At 47.8% G+C, this 25928-nt stretch overlaps 1 protein-coding gene across 5 annotated transcripts; it reads left to right on the top strand.

Moving 5' to 3' along the window:
• The first annotated feature begins 909 nt into the window (after positions 1-909).
• poc1b (POC1 centriolar protein B) lies at positions 910-20920 on the top strand. 5 transcript variants are annotated; one of them, XM_018747075.2, is made up of 12 exons: positions 910-1003; positions 1665-1749; positions 1892-2063; positions 2503-2682; positions 2874-2981; positions 3465-3580; positions 4197-4330; positions 4423-4491; positions 4588-4740; positions 6326-6403; positions 16727-16891; positions 17583-20185. In XM_018747075.2, the coding sequence occupies exons 1-12, from the start codon at positions 989-991 to the stop codon at positions 17724-17726; spliced, it is 1419 nt and encodes a 472-aa protein (XP_018602591.1). In that variant the 5' UTR covers positions 910-988; the 3' UTR covers positions 17727-20185. The 5 variants fall into 5 exon arrangements, with proteins under 5 accessions (XP_018602591.1, XP_018602594.1, XP_018602593.1 ...); XM_018747078.2 differs by lacking the exon at positions 910-1003 and adding an exon at positions 1181-1206; XM_018747077.2 differs by lacking the exons at positions 910-1003; positions 16727-16891; positions 17583-20185 and adding exons at positions 20393-20498; positions 20619-20920 and having other exon boundaries at positions 1644-1749.
• The last annotated feature ends 5008 nt before the right edge of the window (positions 20921-25928 follow it).

The raw sequence follows: 25928 nt of genomic DNA on the forward strand, positions 1-25928 counted from the left end.
CATCACTGTACGGTATGGGAGCTGCTCTACTTCCAACCACAAAGCTCTTCAAAGAGTGGTGAGGACAGAGCTCATCACTGGAAATGAACTTCCAGCCCTACGGGATGCTTACCAAACATGCTATTCGAGAAAGGCCTGAAGGACTGCACTTGCCCAGCTCACCACCTGTTTGCCACACTTATTGCTGTGTGGGAGACACCTCCACTATATCTGTTCAAGAACAACAAGACTGAAGAACTGCTTTTATCTACAGGCCATCAGACTACTTAACAGCAAGTAGTCCTGCACTGTGACACTTAAATACTTATCTTCCAGAGCAGACCCCTGGACGTTACCACTCAGTGTTCACTATTTATTGTATTTATTTATTACCTGCCCTTTTTTTATACTTGATTTGTGCTGCCTTACTTATCAGCACATCCTTGTCTAAATACGTGTTTGTTCATGTCTGTTCACGTTTATGAGCCTCGTCACAAGCATTGTGGTGCACCCAGTATAACTGCGCAAATGACAAATAAACGACTCGGACTCTTTACTCACTTCTACACACACGTGCAAACAAGTTGAGTGCAGAAACTTCCGCCTTATCTGGTGACGTAACAGGAAAATGACTCGGCCGCGAGCCAATCCGCAGCGCTTCTTGCAACGTTGTGTCTTAAGTAACTGGAAGCGAATTCGTGTATATTCGCCGATTCCCGTCCTTTCGAACCTATTAGATGAATTGGGACTAAGCATCTTGCTTATTGTACTGTGCATTAAATCAAATATGCGCGCTCTGAGTCTTTTAATCTCTTCCACAAGTCTCGACGATGACATTGGTGATCTACTAGTAGGGTCTAACGGAAAGACTCTTGGTGTATCGAGCAGGAATAAATCAGCGATGTATTGGTAGAGTCTGGTGGGGAGCGCGCTTCGTCGTTTAAGTAACCGAATTTGAACGGTTGTCTTCAGCGAGGGTTGGAAGCGCGGTGACAGGACTCCTCATGTCATGGCTTCAGTTCTGGTAAAAACAGTCTCTGGCAGTGTTTGTCAAGCGTTTCTGTCACACACCGCGGGTCCCGATCTCGCTAGCTAGAGGAAGACTTCTGTTCTGCGCAGCAAGGAAGATGCGCAGGACAGAGAGTCACTCTCTGACCAGGAACCGTTCGGTTCTTCACTTCTCCTCCTGAGTCCTGTCGTGTCAACAACGCTACACTTCATTGCAATGTCAGTACTTATTTTATAGTGAGGTTTTAGCCTGTTACTTCAAGTTAGGGTAAAAGTGCTTTATAATTCACCTGACACCTGAAACTTAGATAATCATGATGATTTACCACACTGCAGTGCTGCATGCTGCATGTCATCACTCACTGCCTGGGCCCTGGCTGAACGTTCCTTCTCGTTTCGGTTATTTTGTCTGAGTTGATTGAATATCATCATCCTGTACGAATAAGTAAATCATAATGAAGTTGATTATATGTAATAAGACAGAGTTAGCTTGGACAATCATGGTGTAGGAGGTACATGCAGTCATGCTACTAGTTACTACTAAGTTGATTTTGGTGCAGAAAATTAATGTCCAGGTTGGTTACTTTGTGTGTGCAGCTCAGCTATATAGTATAAGTAATGGATGTAGGATTTTTTTTTTTTTTTTTTTTTTAATGATGAGCTCTGTCCTGCTGCAGGAGGACCCTGCCTTGGAACGACATTTCCGAGGTCACAGAGATGCTGTGACATGTGCAAACTTCAGTCCCAATAACAAACAGCTTGGTGAGGGTTGTGCCGACTCACACACTGCACTGCTGCCCCCTGCAACCTGAACAAGGATTTCACTCAGTTGACATCATGTTCTCTTTGTTCATCATTCTTCTTTTTTTTTGTTTTTGTTTTTTTTTAATATTCTGACTCGCAGCTACAGGCTCAGCTGATACAAACGTCATGATCTGGAACCTGAGTCCGAAGGCCAGGGCATTTAGATTTGTGGGACACAAAGATGCCGTCACAGGTGTTGAGTTTTCCCCGTCCGGCGAGCTTCTGGTTTCTTCGTCCCGGGACAAAACCGTTCGACTTTGGACTCCCACCATGTGAGTGGATGGCATACAGTACAGTCTCGTGTTAAAGGTCACTCGGCACGTATGTAAATGTAAATGTGTAAACCTCTCATTGCTTGTATTTACCCCAAGTACCTACTCAGCTCTGACAGCATGGCATGAATTAAATAATTTATTAGTGGTAATTTGAGCCAACTGGAACGAGGCCCCGAGGTCGGCCCAGGACCCACTGGAGGGATTATATCTCCCAGTTGGCCTGGGAACGGCCGGGAATCCCAGGGCTGAGCTGGAGGAAGTTATGGGGGATCTGGGCCTCTGCTCTCCTTATTGCTACCGCGACCCTTGAAGGACAAGCGGGCAAGAAAATGGATGGATGGATGGATAGATAGATAGTGGTATTTGGTGTATTTGAGTTTTCTGGCCTGATGCTCAGTGAAGGAGCTGCATGACTCTTCTTGTTTTGTGTTTCCAGTAAAGGAGAGTCAGTGCTGTTCAGAGCTCATACAGCTGCAGTGCGGAGCGTGAGCTTCTCTCAAGATGGCCAGCAGTTGGTCACAGCCTCTGATGACAAGTCAGTGAAGGTGTGGGCTGTCCACCGACAGCGCTTCCTCTACTCTCTGAACCAGCACACCAACTGGGTTCGCTGTGCACGGTAAGAAGTCCAGTGCCTCACTACTGCATGCTTTCCAGTCCCTTATGTTTGGAAGGAGTTATGTCAAAGTAGTACATGTTGCCTGTTCCTTTTACTGCTAGAACTACACAACAAATTATCCAGTCCTTGAACTGATTTGTGTTTAGGTCCTGTGGCCCTCTACTCAGACCACTATTCCTGCTCCTCCGCAGATTCTCCCCAGATGGGCGTCTCATTGCATCCTGTGGGGATGACAAGACAGTGCAGCTGTGGGACACGGCCACCCGGCAGCGTATCAACATCTTCACTGATTACGGAGGGTACAGCTCCTGTGCTCCCCATTAGTATGAGATTGGCTTCTCGTAGTGACCATCACTTTGACTTATTTTCATATGTTGTTGCAGTTTTAAATTGAGTCGGTACTTCCTGGTACACAATACAAGCAGGACTTCATTAGTCCCTACAGCCCAGCAAGACCTCTGTGCTCCTCTGCCTCCGGCTGGTTGGTTGCCCTGCTCACAAGGGGTCCAAAGTAGAGCCTCATGGTTCTCAGTTTTATCTTCGATCTCCTGTCCTTCAGAGCTGCTGAATCCCTCCCAGCATTCAAGAATGGTCTCAAACCTATCTCTTTCAGAGCCACTTCTCTCCTGATCTCCTGACAGCTCTATCAATGAGTCTAACAACATCTGTTATTATTATCTATGCATTTTCCATTTGAATGTCAGTTCTGTAGGAGCTACTGGAACGATGTGAACCAGCAATATGACAGTTTTTTTGCAGTGACTGTTATGTGTTATTTGTAGATGTCAAACTGCTGTGGAGTTCAATAGCAGTGGGACCTGCATTGCTTCTTCTGGGACTGACAACACATTGAAAATATGGGATTTACGTACAAACAAACTTCTGCAACATTACCAAGGTAAGCATGTATCCTGTTGATTTAAATCTTTGTGAAGCACCATCTTTCTTCAGGGGGTGGGCACAGTGATGGACTGTGTGCACACCGCAGTCATGTAGACAACTTTAGTGACATGTATATTGTGGTGTATTGGGTGATCATGGTTATTTAGTGACATGGAGGTTATACTAGGTGTGAATAAAGCCTTAATGTCGCACTCAGATGAAGATCATCTAGCATGATTTGTTAGCAGCTCTGTGTAGCATCTCCAACAGCACAGTGTCCATGTGCTTTCCAGAGTAACCACTTTCATGCATAAAAACACTTTTTTTGTTATTTTAAGTAAGTTTAGGCAACTTTCAGTCTAGGAGATTCTACTGGTTAACATGGTTTTGATTGTGTAGTTAACATGGATATGCTGCATCTTTAACAGAATAGTACAAAGTACAATCATAGTAGGTAAATGACCATGTATCAGGGCAAAATGCTGCTGCATAAGATTCATAAGCTCGTCCAGGGGAGAAACAGTAAACATTTTCTGAAGCCCTTACACCTCTTTGTCATTTTATGGGACCCTGTTATGTCAGAAATGAGTGTATTAATTTTTAATGAGGATGTGTGTTTGCACTTGACACAGTCCACAGCGCGATGATCAACGCCTTCTCCTTTCACCCATCGTGCAACTTCATCATTACTGCGTCCAGCGACAGCACGGTGAAGGTCCTTGACCTGCTGGAAGGCAGGCTCATTTACACACTCCATGGCCACAAGGTAGGGTTCCAGCATGAGCTCCAATGCTGTGTGGTCCAGAAATGGTTCTGCTGGGAGTGCCAAATGGAGAAACAGCACCGTGTGTCTTACAGGGCTCAGTTCTGACCGTGTCATTCTCTCGAGTTGGCAGCCTCTTTGCATCTGGAGGCTCTGATGCTCAGGTATGTTGAGGAAGCACTGTTTGTTAGGTCTCAGTGTAGATGTGTTTTGACTCAGTGCACGTGGTTTTGTTGGCTGCTCTTGCTTTCTGGTTTCAGGTGCTGATGTGGCGGACCAACTTTGATGCTTTCAGCTATAAGGAGATGCTGAAGAGACACAGTCAGAGGGTAAATCCAGAGCCTCCTCCACACCTGGCTGATATCTACCCGCGAGGACCACACCTTCATTCGGCTCAGTCCAGCTCCATTGAGGTGACGTTGCTGCTTCCGTCGCTAATCAGAATCAGAACGAGCTTTATTGCCAAGTATGTTCACACATACAAGGAATTTGTCTTGGTGACAGGAACGTCCACAGCACAGACAGAATGACAGTGGCAAGATAGATGAGAAGATGGAGTATGTGAATAAGGCATAAAAAATATATAAAAATATACAGTACCCAATATTATATACAAAAATAGTCACTAGTTACAAATGCAAGGGAGTGTGAGAAGAGATATGTGATGTTTTTTTTTTTTTTTTTTTTACAGTTTCTGAACCGCTTGTCCCATACAGGGTCGCGGGGAACCGGAGCCTACCCATAAATACCATTATGTATTGCACTGGTTTACTCTCTAGGGGAGAGATTTAGGTGTTCATGAGGTAGATGGCCTGAGGAAAGAAACTTTTCTTATGCCTGGCTGTCCTGGTGCTCAGTGCTCTGTAGCGCCGGCCAGATGGCAAGGGTTCGAAGAGGAAGTGGCCTGGATGTGAGGGGTCTAGAATGATTTTGCTAGCCCTTTTACTGACTCTGGACGAGTGCAGTTCTTGGAGAGCTGGGGGGATGTGCCGATGATTCTTCCAGCAGTCCGAACTATCCGCTGCAGTCTTCTGATGTCTGACTTTGTAGCTGAGCCGAACCAGACAGTTATAGAAGTGCAGAGGACAGACTCGATGACTGCAGAGTAGAATTGCATCAGTAGCTCCTGTGGCAGGTTGAACTTCCTCAGCTGGCGAAGGAAGTACAACCTCTGCTGGGCCTTCTTCACAATAGAGTCTATGTGGGGCTCCCACTTCAGGTCCTGTGAGATGGTGGTGACCAGGAACCTGAATGACTCCACTGTTGCCACAGTGCTGTTCATGATGGTGAGTGAGGATAATGCTGAGGTGTTTCTCCTGCAGTCTACGATCATCTCCACCGTTTTGAGCGTGTTCAGCTCCAGGTTGTTATGACTGCACCAGACAGCCAGCTCTTGGACCTCCTGTCTGTAAGCAGACTCGTCACCATCCCGGATGAGGTCGATGGGTGTGGTGTCATCTGCAAACTTCAGGAACTTGACAGAGGGGTCTTTAGCGGTGCAGTCGTTGGTGTACAGGGAGAAGAGTAGTGGGGAGAGCACACATCCCTGGGGGGTGCCAGTACTGATCGTGCGAGTATTGGATGAGAATTTTCCCAGCCTCACTATTTGCTGCCTGTCTGTCAGAAAGTTGGTGATCCACCGACAGATGGAGGTGGGCACAGAGAGTTATCTGCTAATTTTTTTTTTTTTTTTTGTTTACCTCATTCTTCCTGCTCATTTCTGTTTAATACCCAAAATATCAACCTCTTTGGAATGTTAGGGGTTATACTAGTAAGCAACTCAGTTATCTTCATGCTGTTTTTTCAGACTGTGTGTGTGTGTGTCTTCAGTTCCTGTCATCCTTCCTAATTGCAATCACCATAGTCTCTGGCACTTGTATCTGATGGGACATTAGTTACATTATGTTGATGGGTGAACACAGTAGTCTGTGTAGCCACTGCAGAGGCCTCACCAGGTTGGGATACTCTGTGAAAGATGTCCTCCCCTTCTTCTAACAGATTAACCCGTGCGTGGTGGACACTCAGACAGCGGACCCTGCCATCATCGAGGCTGGTCAGAGCGTCAACTCAAACATGGTAGGAATCTCAGGAACTCTCCTAATTCTGGATTCAGGCCTGTATCTTATAAATAATTTCTTTCACTGTTTTTGGGTGTGGGAGAGCTGGAAGTTAAAAGGATGATATTGTGTGTAATGAAATGGTTACATGCAGTTTGCATCAAGACCAGCAGGGGGCAGTACTGTAGCTGTCTAACTAGCAGGCAGCTGGTAGTGTAGTGGTTAGAGCTGCTGCTTTTGGGCTCAAAAATTGCAGGGTCAAATCCACTTTCCAGCTGTTGTACCATTGAGCAGAGTACTTACCCTGAATTGCTTCAGTAAAGTTACCCAGCTGTTTAAATGGGTGAATACTTGGTAAGTATCTTAGCACAGTAAGTTGTTCTGGAGAAAAGTGTCAGATAAGTGTAAACATAAGTGATTGCCGTCCATGTTGGCTGTGCCTTACAGTACAATGTGTGTTTCATTGTACACTTGTTTGTAGCTGTATGTATTCTCACCTGGATGCTTTATCATCTATTTTATGATACATTAGAACATTAGATTTTCTGCTGAACAGTCTGAGACGCTTCATTACTGAAAGTGTCAGATACGACACTTGCATTGACAGTGGGTTTGTTTCTCATATGTGCAACATGAAAAGGATCTTTTATTTGAGTTGTTTTTGGTCAAATGAAAAACAGATTGCAATACACCTTTATAAAAAAAGCTTTCAAAACACGGATTTAGATCTACACCCAGACGGCTCAGTGTTGAGGTGGCAGCACTACTTCCCTTGCTGCTGTGCTGCTCTACCTATGTAAAATTATGAATATATGCTATACATACCACAATTGCGATACATTCCATTGGATTCCATGATAATAGAAACACACACTTGAAAATGCACCCAATGTTATGTGCAGTTAACAGTAAAGGTTGTGGCCCATGACTCAAAGGTTTGATGTGCTGCTTTAGATCTTCAAATTTGTGTCTGTGAAGGACAGTGTGGGCCTGTGTGTCCACTAGGCGGCGCTGTGTACTATACGTTTAGTTGGATGTGTTTTTATGTAAGAAATGCATCAAATCAAAGGTAAGTTGTGGGAGCCTGAACTGTGTGTATGGGGGTAGTGGGCAGTCCAGTGGACAGAAAGGATTCTTTAGGAGAGCTCAGCAGTGATTAGTCAAGAGCTCTGGTCAGTCAAGAGCTGGCGATAACATTGCGCTTTGTCCTCATGTGAACTCATAGCTTGTCCTTTCCATATGTGCTGTGTCTCACCACTGTGTACACCATTGAACTTCTTACCAGAAAGTGAGCAACACAGCATCATACTCTGTGCCTTCATAGTAAGCAGCAGTAATGTCCAACTTCACATGCATATTCTTGTGGCGTGTGACACGTGTGTGTGGTGATGACAGCCAGGAATCTGATCAGAAGCAGAAACCATAACTCGCTGCACCTCAACAGACTGAGAAATGATTTGTGGGCAGTATGTGGATGGGTGATTCGGGGAAAGGTTTCCGTTTGAATATGTCCTCGTGTGTGTATGTTGCTAGCATGTTCAGTGAAATGTGTCCCATGGCCAGCAGGTTTGGACCTTAGCCACTTCCCACTCTTCATGGTGTTCATTGACAGATCCTTGTGGTGATGGGCTGTATACATAATGCGCGCGCGCACACACACACACACACACACAAGATTTTGGGCCCGGCGTGAACACAGATGGATGCTGTGCTGCGTGTTGGCGCATTGCTGTCCACACCCCTCAGCTGCAGGTGTCCTGACAAGTTCTGCCACCCCTCACCTCACACCCTGGGCTGCTGGAATGTATGCCGTGCTCTAGTCTGCCCCCACCCCAGCAGAGGGAACAGCCGGCTTTTACGTAAGAGGGCACGTGAGGAAATGGCCTGAATACCCTCCCCCGCACTAACAGGCCGGATATTGAATGGCCTTCTGGGGTTGGGGCTCTGCAGCAACCAAATTTGACACATGTCTTTAGACTCCAGTTCTGTAGGAGCTGTGTGTGTGTGTGTGTGTGTGTGTGTGTGTGTGTGTGTGTGTGTGTGTGTGTGTGTGAGAGAGAGAGACGCCAGTGCACAGACACAGCACTTCCGTACAGACATTGATGCATGTGGACGGTTGTTAGGGATCAGGAGGCCTGGGGGGGGGGGGTTGCAGTGGATGGCAGGCAGATCCGGTGTGGGGGGTGTATTCCTGAAAAACAGACTGCTGTTACACAGAGGTGGAAGATGGAACGGAAGCGTTGCATAACAGCGCGTTCCCCTCTAATCCCGTGTGTGTGTGTGTGTGTGTGTGTGTGTGTGTGTGTGTGTGTGTGGTGGCGAAGGGCCCTGGGCATTATTGTGTGCCCATAAGCACAGAACAAACGTTGCATATGCAGAGCCTTTGGGGAGCGAAACTGTCATGTGTCGAGAGCTGCATGTGTCAAAAGTCACCGTCTCCATGACCCGTTGTTTGGTGCAAGAGGAAGGAGGCTGTGAGGACGTGTGTGTGTGTGTGTGTGTGTGTGTGTGTGTGTCTCTGTCTCACACACACACACACACACACACACACACACACACACAGCTTTTCCATTGAGATAAAGAGAGCAAAGATAAGAGGTGATCATGAGCTCATTGCACTCTTCACTGTGAACCTGCAGACTTCAGCCATGCACAAGTTCCTCGTGCATTTCAGTGAAACACTGCACCATGGTATGAGCTCTCCCTTGAGGGGCTCCTGAAGGGACAGGCTGACAGTGGACTCGCACAATGGCCTATAAATAGTATGGCCGGGTGGTAGAGTTATTGGGGACACGTCAAAGGGAAAATGCTCTTGTGTTCTCCTGCTCTCCTTTCCTCCTCCACTGCCTGTCTTGTACCCGGCGGTGTTGGCATGGCGACCCCATTTCGGAGGAATGCCTTAGAAGGGGCAATGCTCGGCTAAGGGAGCCTGTTTGGTGTGGCAACAGCAGATGACTTGGGTGATCTTGGGTGATGAACACCCAGCAGCCAGCTCTCCTTCACCAGCGACAATTTCCAAATACTTGCTTTCGAGTCTTTTTTTTTTTTTTTTTTTTTTTTTTTTTAAATTTTATTTAAATCTCCACATTCTCAGAGTAATGTGCTTTATTTTATTTATTGCTTATTGGCACAAAGTCATTGTCGAACTATGCTTTGACACAGAGTGTCAGTGCATTGAAATAACGCCTTTAATATGTATAATGTGAGCTTAATGTAAACTTATTCAAATTCCACTCGCATTTTTTTCATTTCAGTTTAAGCTTTTAATTTAAAGTTTTCTCCTCCACCCTATTTATCTCACTGACCACACAGCCAGTATTTGTGCAGAAGTTTCTAGCTCTGTGTTTAAAGCTGTTGCCTGGGGGTCGTGACATATGAAGTGATTATAGAGATGGTAAACCCAGGGTACGTATAAACAGGAAGTGGAAAACCCAAAGCTCTAAATCTGGTCTAATGCCAATCAAGTCCATTAAGGCAGATTTGGAGGCGGATTAGTGAAGAACACTGGGAAACGATGAGCCCGCGCTGCTCTGGGGTCCTCGACCTCCTTGCGTCACTTACCCAGTGCAACAACTCCAGAGCGCTGTAGACACGCTCGGCCAAGGGTCCCCCTTGTGTGTCACTGGGCCGCACCTCAGGGGATCTTGTAGAAAGAGAAGCTCCAGCTTCCAGCGGCTCCATGTCCCCAAAGCCCCCTCCCCATGTCACCACCATGGAGGGTACCTGAAGTCACAGGGGCCTTCTGAATATTGAGCTGTGTCAGATCAGCTCTTTATTCTGTTCTCTATAACAGAGTTTTGGGTTTGGGGTGGGGTCCACAGACTGTTCCCTTCTTTGCAGGTTGAGGACAGGTAGCTGTGAGACTCATGGCTAGGAATTAAATGGTATTTTTCCATTTTTCTATTTTATTTGTGATGTAGCTGTTTGGACACATTGGTTGAATTGATTTGGCCAACAGCTCAGCCTGGATGTCCCTGAGGTTACCTCCAAACTGTAGCACAGTGCAATGAGTAGGTTACTGCCCTCCCATCCCTCCCTAACGCAGCACCTTTACAGTGAGAATCATAACTGGCACAGCTTGTCAAGTCAAAGTGAGCGTACTGCTTGTTTAATTTCTCCCTTGGCTGCACATCACACGCATCCTATTCCTGCGCCCGTTTCCCACTTCTTCCTCCCCCGCCATCCTCCCGCATCATCTCCTTCCTTTGGGAGATCGCTTTCTCAGATCTGGAATTTGTAAGTATCTGCTACTTTTTTAGGTGGACGAAATGCAAGACGACTCAACCCCCCTCCCCCATGGCTCGGTCTGAAGGGAGGGGGTGAAGCGTCATGTATCCGGGGCTCAGAGTAGTGTGTTGCGCTTGGTGCTGATGTTTTATCACATTCCGGAGATGCCCCACTCTGAGTTGGCCACTTCCTGTCCCGGGCCTCCACCTGCCGAGAGCTCGCTGTCGGTGTTGTTTATGAAGCTCCTCATGTCTCCTCGGCGTCTATTATTAGGAGCGTCCAGGTGGGTGGGTGGCCCCTTTTGAAAAGCAGGCATATTTAGTAGCCGTGGGTATGCAGTGTTTCTCCGGTGTCGTGGTCTTCTATAGGACTGGGAGAGTGACTGGACCACTAGCATTTCCCTGCACTGTCATTTGGTGTCTGTCTTTTTTTTTTTTTTTTTTAAATAGAAAGGAAACGCAAAGTCCTGGACCTTGGTGTCAGGTCACAGATATAAAAATACATGGCTGCAAGGCTGTTTTTCTGCAAATAGCGATCCAGTGTGTGGGGGAGAGAGGTGGACAGCTCACTTTAACTGCCTCTCTGTAGGTGTTTGTCTCTGAGCCCAATTCATTATGTAGCCCCTCCGCCCCCCTGTCTGCGTGTTGTGGCAGCTATGCCAGGTTCTTTGTGAGGTGTGTGAATCATACACACCTCAGATCTCTGATTGCTGTGTGAAGTGAGTAGATGGACATGCAGGACAACAGGCTGTGAAACACTGTCCACTGGACCTCACTGAAGAACCCTGGTACATTAACCTTTATTTAGTCATCTCTCTTACACTGTCCTCCAGTGTTCAGTTACCTACAATTACTTCCCTATTTATACAGCTGGGTAGTTTTTACTGGTGCAATTCAGGGTAAGTACCTTGCTTAAAGGTACAAGGAGATGCAATTTGAACCTGCAAACTAATGTGTGAGTGTGATGCTGATCCTCATGAGTGTGCAGAGCATCATCTGAGGCCATGTTCCCAGGCATTACTGGATAGCCTGTGTGCGTGTTGTGGGGGCACACATGGAGCCCTTTGATAGCAAGGCCACACACTTGTTTCAAGTCCTGGGTCGGGGTGGCGAATGTCAGTCCTGTTCAGCTTTGCAGCAAGGCCCCCTGGTTATTAACAGCTTCCGGCACCCTCCTTTCAGGCACGATGTGCGTGTGGGAAGCCTGTTTGTTGCTCTTCTTCCGCTCGCTTCACTTTGAACCCAGAGGGGTGTGGGGCTCAACTTTTCACTTGTCACAACTAGGATAGCATGCTCTGTGTGCGTGCGTGCGTGCGCGCACTGTGAGCCTGTGGAAACACGTGTCCTTTCACACTGTGACGGCTGCCTCTGTGTTCAGACCTTTATGACAGTGTGTTGCTATCAGGGGTGTTTAATGAACTGGAAAGAAATTTCACATCATTTATATGCAAGTAGTGGTGTCAATGTAATAAATGAAATGTGTTGTGTTGGGGCAGCTGGTAGCGCAGTGGTTAGAGCTGCTGCCTTTAGACCAAAAGGTTGCAAGTTCAAATCCCACCTTTGGCTGTAGTACTCTTCCACAAGGTACTTATACTAAAATGATCCAGTAAAATTACCTAGCTGTTTAAATGGTAATTGTAGGTGGTTTAACACTGTAAGTTGCTTTGTGGGAAAGTTGGAAAAATGAATAAACATAAATGTACTGTAACACACAGCATGAGGCTGTGTTGGTAAGTCAGGTAGGAGAGCAGGGTGCCTCCCAACCCCTTCTCCACCCAGAATAGAGCAGCTCTTTTGAGGGCAGCCACGGGCCTTAAAGTTAAATGTTTCCTTGGCGGCGGAGTAAGATTTTCTCTAAAACAATGCTAATGTATTAGTGCAGGTCCTGTAGAGGACACCTCCTCCATGGAGTCTGTTTAGTTTGATCTAATTGTTTGTTTGTTTCCCGGAATGTCCTATTCCCATAAGGGCCACACACTGTGAACTGGCAATTGTGTATTCCCTTTTTTTTTTTTTTTTTTTAACTTGGGTTTGAGTGTGACTCCATACTTCCCTTTTCTCACACTGACACTGATGAGATGCACCGCCTTCCTGTGTCTTGGCCATAGCTTCACTTTACCCGCCTCAGGGACACCGTGCGGCTTACAGGGGGTCCTTGAGGGAAGCACTTCCCCAATGTCAATTCCAATCATAAAAACACAAGTGTTTTTAGAAAACATAATCCAGCAGTGTCCATTGCCACGGCACAGTATTCCCTGCTGTCATGTGTTTTTATGGAAACTTGTGTTGGCAGATATGATTTAAGCAGAAGAGAAAACATTGTTGTGATCTGTCTTGCTGTTGGCTGGGTGTGGATGGAGCCCCCCGTCATTAGCAGTGACCCGTGGAAAGGGGGTCAACCTCCTCTGTTAGCACCATGCCCCCCCCACAGCTGCTCATAACAAACAGTGTGGAGAGAGGCCAAGCGCCAGTGGATTGTGATGATGAGAGTTTCTTTTTTTTAAACAAGACACAGTGCTGGATAAAGAGAACAGTGTAATGTGTCCTGTGCTTTTTACTCCATCCTGCTGTGGGCGACCTGTCACTTTGTGATGACCTCTGGCTTTTCAATAAATATCACACTCCTGTAAGTGAAAAATCCTTAATTATACGTTATGTTTATTACTGGTCTCTACTGGTGCCACCCAAGAACACATGAGACGGTGGAAAGTGGCCGTGCTTCTTACTGTGTGTGTATGTCTGTGTCTTGCGTCTGCCGGTAGCTGTTAGTCACAGATGTCAGACTCATGTGCCAAAGGTTCAAAAAAAGAAACGGCGAGGAGACGGGAGCCAGTAAAGAAGTGCAGTCGTGTCTGGCACAGGTCACGGATGTTGAAAGAGGAGAAGCGGAAGAGGTGAGGGGGAAGGAGGCGCTGTGCAGTGCTGGTCAGCGTGGCCGACCGCGACCGGAGCGCCTGCGGGGGAAGCAGAACCGAAAGTGAAGAGCGTGTGACCAAGTGGCCGGATCTGGGGGATGACCCAAAAATAAGTGCGAAGCGACGTGCGGAAACGAAAGGAACTGTGGGCGCGGGAGGGAGCGGAAAGCAAAGGAAAGGACACTCTGTGGTCAGGACAGGTGGGGGCAGAAAGTGAGCAGCCTGGCCTGATGTTGGGGAGGAAAGGAAAAACACTGAGTGCAACAGACGTCTAAAAATAAGGGCCAGGAAAAGTGGCGCTCATTGTGCGTGTGGGTTGGAGGGACTCCTCACACACCAGCACTTCCTCCCTCTCCGCATTGAGCTCGCCTCTCTGTCAAACACACGACCCGTGTAACCGATTGTTTCCTGCCACAAGAACGGTCACCAGCAGCGTGGACCTCACAATGTGTGCAGTGACACGCCAGTAATTCTAGTGGCCTCTCCTTCATTCCTGCTGCCTTGAGGACACCTGCTAGCATCTACTGAAAGACATTTTGAGATAAGCAAGTCCAGCTGCCACATGCGATGGCAGTGTTTCTGTTCAGGTGCACAAGCTCAAGTGTGTGTGTAGGCGATGAGGGTCCCCCGAGGAAGCACATCTGCAGCGCACGCTCGAGGTCGGCAGTGCCTTGGCTTCCCCGCTCTGCAAGCGTCGTTCCCCGTGTTGGAGACAAGACATGCCCTTCTGTTTTCTCTGCGTTGTTTTAGCGTTTGAGTTGTTTGACACTCAGAGGCAGCCGTAAAGTGTTTTTAGTGAACTTCGTGGCGCAGGATGTTTCTCTGCATTGGATCCTGTGTGTGGGCGGCTTTCCGGCGACGGCTCAAACTGGCCACATCCGACCGGTTTTTCACCTCACGAGCCGGTCGCTGCAGAAGGGCGTTCGCACAGTCCTATGCCGTGTGTGCAGTGAGAAACGGCATCTCTCCCCTGAGCCACAAGGCCAGTTATGGTAGGACTTTATAGGAGAATTCTCACCACGGTGCTTACAGGGAACGGGCCTTGTCAGACTGCTTTACACCCGTACTGCTCGACTGAAGATTTTGTACATCTCAACAACCTTATTGTATTCTTCTTGGGTCCCCAGGTTTATGTGTCATGTGTTTTATTTACAGAACACTTTGTGAGGCCACTCACATTACTTCTTACTGTAATGACTAACAAGCAAAAGAGTAAGTGTTCTGGTGAAAACGCAAAGAAAGATTAAGAAACGAAAATGAAAATGTGCAATAGTGCAGCATGAACACTGTGCAGTGTTAACACTCTATATTACTATTTTTACACAATGTGTGAAATTAGTGGGAAAATATGACAAAGCCCTATCATACAGTGTAGTGTTGATGTGTCAGTTGTTTATACGTCCTTATGGTTTGTATAATACTTTTTAGAGCAAAGAGATCAGACCAGAACCCTGTCTGACCCTCCTGAAACTTTTCCACTTTTCTTCTACTTCTTGTAAGTCCGATTAGGATCGGTTGACTACTTTGCTCACGGCTTTTGCTGATTTCCCCCCCCTTAACACTGTTGCAGTTGAAATGAAGTGTATGGCTAGATAAACCGGGGCTGCCTCTCTCGGTGCAAAGTACCATCAATCCTAACTCTTTCTCAGAGTCCAGCAGGGTTGAGGCCTTGCGTACCGCTGTTGAGACGAAAGCTGGACTTGCCCCGACTCCTCGATTCAGTCTCCATTAGCACGGCTGGAGCAGAGGAGCGGAAAAGCAGCTTTGATCTGCAGAAGACACCATGAAAAGAGCACAAAGTGAATGTGATCTTTCATAGGGAACCCTCATGTCTCCCTTCATTTCAATAAGGATTTCCTTGTTTTGGAGGGGTGCGGTGGCTTCGCGTAATGGCATTACATAACATCCTGGGACAAATGTTGGTCGCGCCCCATCACAAGACAAGATGCTGCACACGACCCATGCTCTAATCTCATAATATGTTTATCCATGTGGAGCATTGAAGGAGCTCCAGGAGCTCAGCACTTCTGGCCGAAATCGATAGGGAGCCAGAGCTGCTCTTCAGCGTAGGGTCTGCAGCATTGAGACCTCCACACACGCACACATCTCAGTTGCCCATTAATAGGTCTGAAGAGCTGCTCTTTTTGCTCGTCCTCCACAGGGCTGGTGTGGCTCATGAACGTTGATGATCATCAGATAAACCTGAGAAAAGTCTGCTGACGATAGTTCCAGGATTCTGCCGTAATGGTTGGTGGTCCAGTTTCACTGGAGCTCTAATGATCTACCTGTGGCGGCATAGGGAAGACACGCACAGCCCATCCAAAGAAGGGCCCCTGTGGACCTGAAGATGACTCGATGTAAAGATTTGTTCCACCTTCAGAGTTCAGCTGCAGTGTTATGACATATGCGACTTATAATGACCTGGGCTTCAAACGAATGTGCCATCAACCTTACGTTAAAAATTAAGTCCCTAATGTCTAGTGGCAGTAACGTGGACCTGTTTGATTGGTCAGTGTTGGATTTCTGCCACTGATTGTATTTTGTTCACAAACAACTTTATTTTTTCAAGTCACAAAGCTGACTATTAAAATAATCTAATAAATAGTATGGTGATATATATAAACAAACTGTAGAACTCTTAGTATTTTAAAAGCCAAATATTATTTGTAGTACTTTATCACTACCGTGTGTGTCCATGAATGTGGTGTGGTTCTTGGCACCTGGACACCATACCTGATTATTCCAACTGTTAATGTCTGTTTTCATGTTCATTGCAAGTTTCCAAAAGTCATTTGTGTAAACTGATGGATCTCTGTGTGTGAGTGTGTACATTGTAAGTTGCTTAGAAAAAACTGTTAGCTAGATGAAGGTGTGTGTTTGTGTTCTTTAGTTGTTGAGCGTGAGATGATTACCAACAATGTTGCTCTGTAAATTATAACTGTTAAAACAGCTGAATACCTGGAAAAGGGGGCTTCCAGCTACTGTTACCATGGAAACAAAAGCACCAAACAATATTTTCAGTGCCCCAGAAGCTGTGGGCTGCAGACTCGGCCAAGCGATTTATATGGGTTTGCACAGGTTCCTCAGCTCTGAAGTTTCTTTCTTGTAAATGGAGCGGAAATGGGAGAATGGGGTGGGGTGTGCAGCCTGCTTTTTGTGCTTTGCAGGGCTCAGCTCCTCTCCCACTTCCTGTGCCTGCAGGGCGGTGCTGACCTGGAGAGCAGGGCAGGGGGTGGCCAGGCAGCCCGGGAGGAAGATGCCCTGGGGTATAGCGTGGCCTCCTCCCCTGAGCAGTCCTCTGGCCTCCCATTAACCATCAGTAGCACCCTGGAGCACATCGTACGCCAGCTGGATATACTCACACAGGTGGTGCTTCATCTCCCTTTTATACCGCCACAAAATATACCACAGTACACGTACTACTGCAGTGATGTACCACCACAGTATACTACAACAGTATGCTGCGCTAATGTACTATCATTCTATACTTCTATATATGTGTTACCAACTGGAGAATCAACACCAAAGAGCTTGGAGTGCTGGTCTGTTTTACTGTACTAATTGAGTGTATTCATGTGTCACCAGGTTAGCTGTAGATACCACAGTGGACCAGTCAGGGGACACTGGTTCTTTGCATTTCTCCCCTAGTGAGAGTACTGGTTTCAGGCTCATGAGTCTCGCTTGCTTTCCTCAGCCAAATGTGTTCACTAAATTGCGGAGTTTCTCGCCTTTCCAGCATCTCCTCACACTGTGCTCTTACTTTAGAGATCAGAATGTGTGCAAATCATTGTGTGCATCGGCTTCCTGTTCACCACGCTTCTAAAATAAGAGAAAGCTAGCGAGTCCCAAAGTGGGTAAATGCAGCGATTGGCTCTGACTCAGTTGACTACTCCTTCCTGTTGGACTCGGTGCACGAGATGTTCTGCCTGCTCCGTATCTCAGTATAACCACCTTCTCTCCAGCGGTCACCCAAAAGCGCCCGGTCACTGTGGTAAGAGTGTTTGTTTCAATCTTTGTCGGGAAGTGGTAAGACTCACTAACGGTGCTTGGCTTCCAGGCCGTGTCGCTGCTGGAGGAGAGGCTCACGCTGACCGAAGACAAGCTCAAGGAGTGTCTGGATGCTCAGGCCCACATGGTGCTGCAGGTGCAGCAGGCAGGAGAGGGACCCATGGAAAGTGGCTCTCAGGATTCCTCTGCATAGGACACCCCCAACCCCACCACACTGGGGGAGCGGTTCCACTCCTGGGTCACCTGTCATGATGGGGACAGCCCTTGGGGTCCTGTGGTTGGAAATCCTTTGCAACCCTGCAGATGCTGAACTAAATTGAGGCTTCTGGGGGGCCCGTGTGAACAGGAGGGAAAAGGAAACACACCTGGCAGGCAGCCGCTACAGTGAAAACACACGACCTTGTTTCGACAACGACTACAATCGCGTTTCTCAGGGCCGCAGCGTGAAGATGTGAGGTTCACCACTTCCTCGCACTTCTGTAGCTCTCACAGGTTTGTCTAGATGGCATTGAGATATCACCCGCAGCAAGCGCTCGTGACTATGCACGTGTGTGTCTCCGTTTTATGTTGGTTTACATTGCATTTATCGATTAAAGGACAGGGGGACTTCTTCCTGACAGTGATGTCTTATTGGTCCTTTCTGGTAGTGACCATACAGGACCATCCCCCACCCACCCCCCCCCAGCAGGTTTCAGATTACAGGGGTTCAGTGGAAGCCATGAAGAACACCACAAAGGCTTTCACAAATATGTGTGTGCGTGCGCGTGGGCGCACAGTGCCACATCCTTCCTCATGCCGACAACCTCTGAAAGGCTCTGTTCTCCTCGCAGGAAGTCAGCAGAAATGAGCCTGGTGAGAACGTGCGTGCCCTTAAAGCAGTAGCTCATGTGCTGCACCAGTTGGAAGCCGTGTTCTCCGGCAGCCCTCGGCTCAGCTGCTCACCTCTTTTTCCTCTTTGCTACCTGATGCCCCAATATTGTGCACCACTGAAACACAAAAAGGTACTTTTAGCATTATTCCAGAATAACTTTAGAGCAGGTGCTGATGGCCCAGAGGACGACAGGTGCACTGAAAGTGTCAATGTGTCCAGTTTCTTCATGTCCATTCTGGAGACTGTTCTTCAGGGTGTACCCTGGAGTACAGATATAGAGATATAGATCCTGTGTCCCTCCTTGGGGGAGGGGGGCTCCCCCACAGGCACTGTCACTGCAGCCATGTGGCCGTAGGCTAGGAAGTCCGAGCAGATCTGATAATCATCTGGGCTCTTGGAGAAAGGTGTGTTGGTTGGTTGTTCTTTTCCTGCCAGCGTGGTCCCAGTCGTATGGCTTCCTGCCCAGCATGACCTGTGTTCTTCAGCTACTCCTCCATTGCCGGGAAAAGACATCTTTCCCAGGTTTATTGGCACGGATCAGTGGTTCGCCGCCATTGCTTTCGGGAAACGCAGAATTGTTTTCCTGTTTCTGCTCAGCACTGGAAGCGCGAGAACTATCATCTCTGTTGTTGATAAGGAACTTCCCTCTGGTGGAGCTGCTTCCGGGTCCTGACCGGTTCTGCAGGGTTCCGGTCTGTTGAATGGACCGTGCATCTCGTTTGCTGCCAGGAAGAGGTCGTCCGTCCGTCCTTCCTTCCTTCCTTCCTTCCTTCCTTCCTTCCTTCCTTCCTTCCTTCCTTTCATCCTTCAGGATGCAAGAGTAAAACCTTGTATTTTTGTTTGTAAGCAACATTTTTGTCCTGTTTTAGTTGTCGGCTACTCGTTCATTGCTGGATTTACTGGAAAATGAATGATTATTCTATAGAAATAGTACAATAACACATATCCCTTACATACACCCGGGTCCCACTTATTGTTCTGTACCATAACTAGTGTGAAGACAGTGACCGCTAGTGATCCGGCTGGGTTCGAATGGTTGGACTCCTCTTTCAATGTGGGCACTTGGTGGAGACGCATGTTCCTTCAAGCCACTTATGAATACAGTGACACTTCTTCCACAACACAACCAACCACTGTATAGACTTCCTCCTTCCTGTTATATCAACAGCTTCAGCCAGTCAAAACCTTTGCTTAAGGTAAATATAATACCACAACGGAAACAGCACATTCAGTACTATTATTCATTTACCTGACACTTTTCTCCAAAGCGACTTAATGCAACCTGCTTAATTAACTAACCTATTTATATTGCTGGGTGCTTCTTTATGGTAAATACTGAGAGCAGGATTCAAACCTCTATGCCACTTCCTACTCTTTAATTATAATTTTTAGAGAACTACAAGCATGCAAATAAGGAGAATTTTGCTGTCAGACAAATTAGTGTCACCCACTCATTTATAGTTATGCACAATGTGTGTGAGTGAAAGAGAGGGGGACAGGCAATGATCTCAGTGTGGACTTACGTCATCTGCGGCCACATTAGGCCAAGCATTTCTATCATGAATGAAAATAAAACATGGTAAGCTGGAAACATGTATATATTTGTACAAACATTGTAAAATTCAGTGTTATTGTCATGCATAAAAATACCTTTTGTTGTTGGTATTTTTAATGACATCTTTCCTCCAGTGCACACTGTTTTCCCCCTAAAATAGCGCTAATAGGATCCCAAGGTGATTTTCAGCTCTATACACTGTCAGCTGTTTGGGATCAAATTTGATGGCCAGCCGTCTCAATCTACGCTGTTTTCAGTTTAAGGAGTAAACTATGAAAAGCAGGTGTAATGTTTATTAATGTACTTAATGTTTAATTTAAGAAAAGCAAACAGTCGTGTAAATTTTGCCTTTTCGGTTGCATTAGAAACGTGTGCAATACGTTATTGTATGTGGGTTTTTTTTTTTTTTTTTTCTTTTCTATTTAAAATGCAGGTATGTATGTGGAACCAAGAATTATCGGCGAGCTTCAGAGCAAGTGACAAAAGACAGCATACGTGAACAAGTACGAAAGACGGCGTAGACCCAGACTCCATTTTGGGTAAATGGTGTCTTTTCGTGAACCAGGCTTTTTGGGGCACAGCACCGTGGCAGTGAAAACCACTCGGCTGACTCCCCCCCGATGCGTTTCCCGTTGTGCACCTGTGTCTGTGTCTTACAGTAGCTGTGCACAGCCTGCGTGACGCCTTGCTCAGGTGTTTGGCTCGGTGCCGTCAACCACCGCACGCCTCCAGATCAGGCGAAGCACCGCTGCGTAAAGCTGATCCTCCTGGGTGCTGCGTGTGACGTTCATACACACGAGTGGCGTTCCTTGCACCACCTTTCCAGAGTCACATGTTGGACCCCTGACCTTTACTGAACCATCGGTGTGGTAGGAAGTGGATGAACTGCTCCATTGTGGCCCACAACCACAGCTGCCGTGTGTGTGTGTGTGTGTGTGTGTGTGTGTGTGTGTGTGTGTGTGTGTGTTAGACCTGTACAACAGGTAACGCTGGTTGGGGTGCCGCTCATGACCCAGATCAGGAGGGCAAACAATCAAAAGGGGCCATCTCAGTTAGGTAGTGAGGGTAAGCGCATAGTTATGCTTGTACGGTCATGTGAGCAGTTCCGGGGTTAGCGCTTAGCCTGCTGGCACTGTCAGACCTTCTTGCTCACGTGCTGATGGGATTGGACCAGCAACCGTGTTCCTGTCACCTTTGAAGGTCTTGACTTTTTAGTGCGATTATGTGATTAGTCTACAAAGAGTTCAGTACACAGCTGTGTGTGCATGCTTTTATACTGAAGTCGAGCACAGTAAAAGTGTCCTTTCATTGACTTCCTTTTGTCTTACTTTTGTTGCTCATCACTCTACAGGTTCACAGAGGACACACATCATCTGTCATCAATAGCTGTGTGTGTGGCGTAAGGTCCTGGTGGTCCAGAGTCTATGCTGAAAGCATGGGTGCCATGCAGGGTACAGTCCATTACACTTCTCTCTTTCAAACATGCAGAGGGCAATTTAGTGTCACCAGTTGACCTAACCCTCCAAGAGCATACGGCTCCCACTGATATAGCTCTGGAGATCCCTAGATCACGCAAGCCCTTCGGCCACGACAAGACCCCAATCCAGAAAGGGTCACGGCTGACTGGGATGAGACCCCAAGGTTGAGCCAGGACCTGCTGGAGCTATTAATCTCCCAGTTGGCCTGGGAGTGACTGGGGATCCCCCGGGTTGAACTGCAGGAAGTTGTGAGGGACAGGATTGTCTGGGCTTCTCTGCTATCCCTATGGCTACCATGCCCCTAGAAGGACAAGTGGTCAAGAAGATGGATGGACGGATGGGTGGAGAGTTGATCTGAAACACATTTGCAGACTGTGGGAGGAAACCAGAGCTCCAGGGAGCGACTGTGATTAAATCTTTTTAAAAAATTTTTAAGCTGCAGTACCTCCAGCTGGCACTGGCTCAACTTCAGTTAGACTGCAGCTGGTGTTCAGTGTTTGTATTTGCTTTATGTGCTCTCCCCCCCACAGTAAAACCTGTGATTTTTGAGGTACTGCTTTTCAACGAGTGTCTGCAGGCAGCCGGGTTTCCTGTTTAACCTCCCTGCTGAATAAAGCGCTGACCCTTGCAGCCATACAGCAGCCCCGTGCTTTAATGGCTTTGATGAGCGCCGCCTTCTCCTTAGTGCTTCCTGTGGCTAGCACCTCTTACCGTCCCAGGAAATCCTCTCTCCACTGAAATGATGCTTTTCCCCTACACTCTCAGCTGAACTGATACTTTCCTATGGCAGGGGTTCAACAGTAAATTATTATTTAGATAATTTTGCACATTTCACACACCTTGTACAGTATTTGAGGGTCTCCAGGTTTTAAACTGATACGTACTTGTGTTCCTTCAGCAGATGCTTTTCTCCAAAGTGACAAACAGCTCAGAGTCAACAGACTGAGAGATGCCAGTGCAGACACGGTCCTTTAGCACCATTTAATCAGCACACACACACACACAACTGGTAGAGCGCTCAATTTCTATTTCAGCTGATAATATACGTAGTTTATGGAGCAGGTAAGAGATCTGGAGAGCAGTGGGTTTGAGAGACTACTTGAATGTTAATCAGGATTCAGCAACTGTGAGGGACACAGGGAGATCATTGCTGCATGCTGGAGTTCACTGTGTGTGTGTGTGTGTGTGTGTGTGTGTGTGTGTGTCACTGAAGAGCTGTCCCACACAGTCGAGCTTTACGCTGCTGCCCTTGATTGACTCTTCAACTGCTCACGGTCAACCCCCAGACTGCGTCCCCTTCCCTCAGCAGGTGTTCCCAGCTACATGGAGGGATGCTTCATAGTGACGAGGGACGAGTTTCTGCTGATGTCAAGGGGGTCAAACCGATATTGTACCACAGTAAAATCTCTTGTTTCAGAACCCTTCTGTTTAACTACATTTATATCTCACCTATATAACCATAGTAGTGATGTTTGTGAAGGAAAGGCTGCTTCTGTCTGCCGGATTCCCGCAGGTGGGGAAGGTGTTTCCTGCTGACATGTTGAACGTGTGTGACACGCATTTGCAGACGGTCGTCTGACGCTCGGAGTGGATTTTAAAAATCACAAACGCAAGTCTGTGGTACAACCAGCTGCCCGTCTGGCAGGTCACCCACTTAGGGTTGATGCCCCCCCCAGCCCCTGTCACAGAACATGTATGAGTGAGTCAGAGGGGATCATTCTACTTACAGGGATCCTATTAAGTGCATCAGGCAAGTTGTGCACTGAGGCCAAGTGCCAGTGTCTAGGAGTCCCGGGTGCAGCTGTCACCACTGTGGGCCAGGGTGGGGGTGTTAAGAGGTAGGAGTCACAGTGACAGTAGAGCAGGATGGGATACCACAGTAACCCCTGTGGCACACTGAAATGTGCTTTTGTGTCCAGCAACACTAGGAACATGTGGTTTGGACAGTAATGACATTGTGGCCCTCAAGGGCATAACGGGATGGAAGGATGTGGTGGAGTAAGCAGTGTGACTTTATGAATTAATGTTTAATGTCAATACACAAAACGCAGGTGTGTCTCAGTGAGGAAAGTAACGTCTGTAGGTCTGGTGGTCACAACTATGTCTGTCTTAAAACCAGAGTGCCTCCACATCTCGAGTCGCCCGCCTTGGCCTACTTCCACTTCGCCCCACGCACATGCATGCACTTGCAAGTGTGCTACAAACATCTGACTTACAAATTTTCAAAGATGGGAAACACACACACACATTTTCTGAACCGCTTGTCCCATACAGGGTCGCGGAGAACCAGAGCCTACCCGGCAACACAGGGCGTAAGGCCGGAGGGGGAGGGGACACACCCAGGACGAGACATTTCAAGGTTTGTTTTCATTTACATTTTTTAAAATGTCAAAAATGGCCTGTAGTTTTACTTTTGTCCATTAGGGGCAGCAAAAAGTGCTCAAACAGAATGGAAGTTCAAGTCCAGCCTGTCGCACATGGGCTCCTGCTCGCTCCACCCTGGACTATCCTTCAGTTAGACATGCGCTGTCCAGCTGTTGTTGATATGTACTGGTGGAGGTACGGTTTAACTGTGGGGGGAGGGTTGTTCCGGGTTCGAGGTTATGCTGGCGTGGCCACGTGGAGCGGCAGAGGGATGCGGCGACCCGCAGCAGTGCCCTGCCAGAGAGTGAGATATGCCACATGGTAATTACCACGCTCATCAGGAGCAACATAACAACTGACATCCTGCTCATCTTAAATTACTGGACCAGAAACCGTGACCCAGCTTGCTTTTTACACCATGGTCAAGGCGTAAGAATTAGTCCCACAGTTCTGGATTTCGGACGGGACACAAGAGAGGAAAAGGAGGGGAGGTTTCTTGGACATGAGCATGCCGGAGATGGCAGTGGGTGCGAAGCAGAGGTTCGTCCTCCTTTCTGGACAGTGGGATGTTGTGACGCTAAGGAGGAACAGAGTACAAACTGTACAAACTCTGTAGAATGGCGCCATTAGGACCATCCTTGGACCGGATGCCCCTGGGGAGGGCGGTGCAGCGTGTGCCGCGTGACTCCTCCTCCAAGCGGAGCGCTGCTCACACAAGATCCGGAGCTCCGCGCTACTCTGCGTCTCCGGCTTTGGAGTCCGACTTCCTGCCCCCTCGAAAGCCGCGCTCACTTCTAATTTGGCTCACCCAGCGTCCGGGGCCTCCTGGGGCGAGAGAACCTCGGCGCACTTTGGCCTAGAGCCGCCTGTTTTTTCCAGCGTCGTGCCGAGGAATGGGGCTGGAACGCGTCGCGAGCGGCACTTGTAGGGGCCTCGCTGGGGGCACGTGGAGTATTACGTGGTACATGTAGGGTGTAATGGAGTATTGTGGCTCCTCGCGCTCACGACGCTCCCATTTGTCCAGATGGTACCGTGGGGCACAAAGACACAGCCACCCCTCTCCCAGCAACATGTGGCTGAATATGAACACACCTGGGTGACCTGACAGTGCACTTTTCTCTTTTAGCTACGGGCTTTGTTTTTACCCTTCATTGTTTACATTCACCAAAATCTGCCCCTTATTACATGGGGATGGAAAAGAGAGTAAGAGACAGGAAGGAAGCAAACATATTGTTACATTATTTCTCTAGAAATTTCCATAGACCCAGGCATATTATATATAAACATATGTGTGTGTGTGTGTGTGTGTGTGTGTGTGTGTGTGTGTAGATCTCAAGAGTGTTTCTTTAAAACGGAGGTCCCAAATAAAACTCCAAGTTCCAGGTGTTGCCCCAAGGACAATTCGGAGAATCGATGCTTCTCAAACGACCGTTTCGGCTGCAGCACAAGCATGAATAAATAAATATGCCTGGAATGGCAACCGGCACAACGACGACGTGATCCTGCGAGTGTGTTTCTCTTTTCCTCTCTTGTTTGTTTTGCTGCCCTGGCGCTCAGCGGCTGCCGCTCGGAGTCACGTGTCCCTGGCAAGCGCGCGCGCGCGACAAGGTGGTCGCGGGGAACGCGGGATCTGTCCGGGGCTGCACTGTGTGTGTGTGTCTGTATCTGTATCTGCAGGTAGGGCTGCCCATGGTTCGAACGCGGACGCACTGTGTTCGGGGGAGAGGAAAAGACGCCTGAAGCTAATAAGGCGCGACACGTGACGTGGGTGCAGCTCGCGCTCAGGTGAAATCCCAGTGTTGGGCACATATTCATGGATGGCTCGCGCATCCGGGTGTGGAACAGGTGTGGGAACAGAGCCCACCAATGAAAACACTGCGACAGTGCTAGATCTAGAGAGCAGGGTGCGTCTGTGGTAAGGACGACGCGAACCGGATGTTTGCGCTCGAGCTGGTGTGTGTTTACAGCACGGCGCGGCGCAGCGCAGCACAGCACAATGCGAGTGCATGGCGGTGGAAGAAAGAACAAAAAAAGTACCGTGGTTTCGAAGAACCTTCACTGCAGACGGCGGCGCCGCTATAAATAGTAACGAGAACAAAATGTTCCCCCCTAAGCATATTTACTTTT

This window comes from Scleropages formosus, chromosome 2 (assembly GCF_900964775.1).
Source record: "Scleropages formosus chromosome 2, fSclFor1.1, whole genome shotgun sequence".
NCBI lineage: Eukaryota > Metazoa > Chordata > Actinopteri > Osteoglossiformes > Osteoglossidae > Scleropages > Scleropages formosus.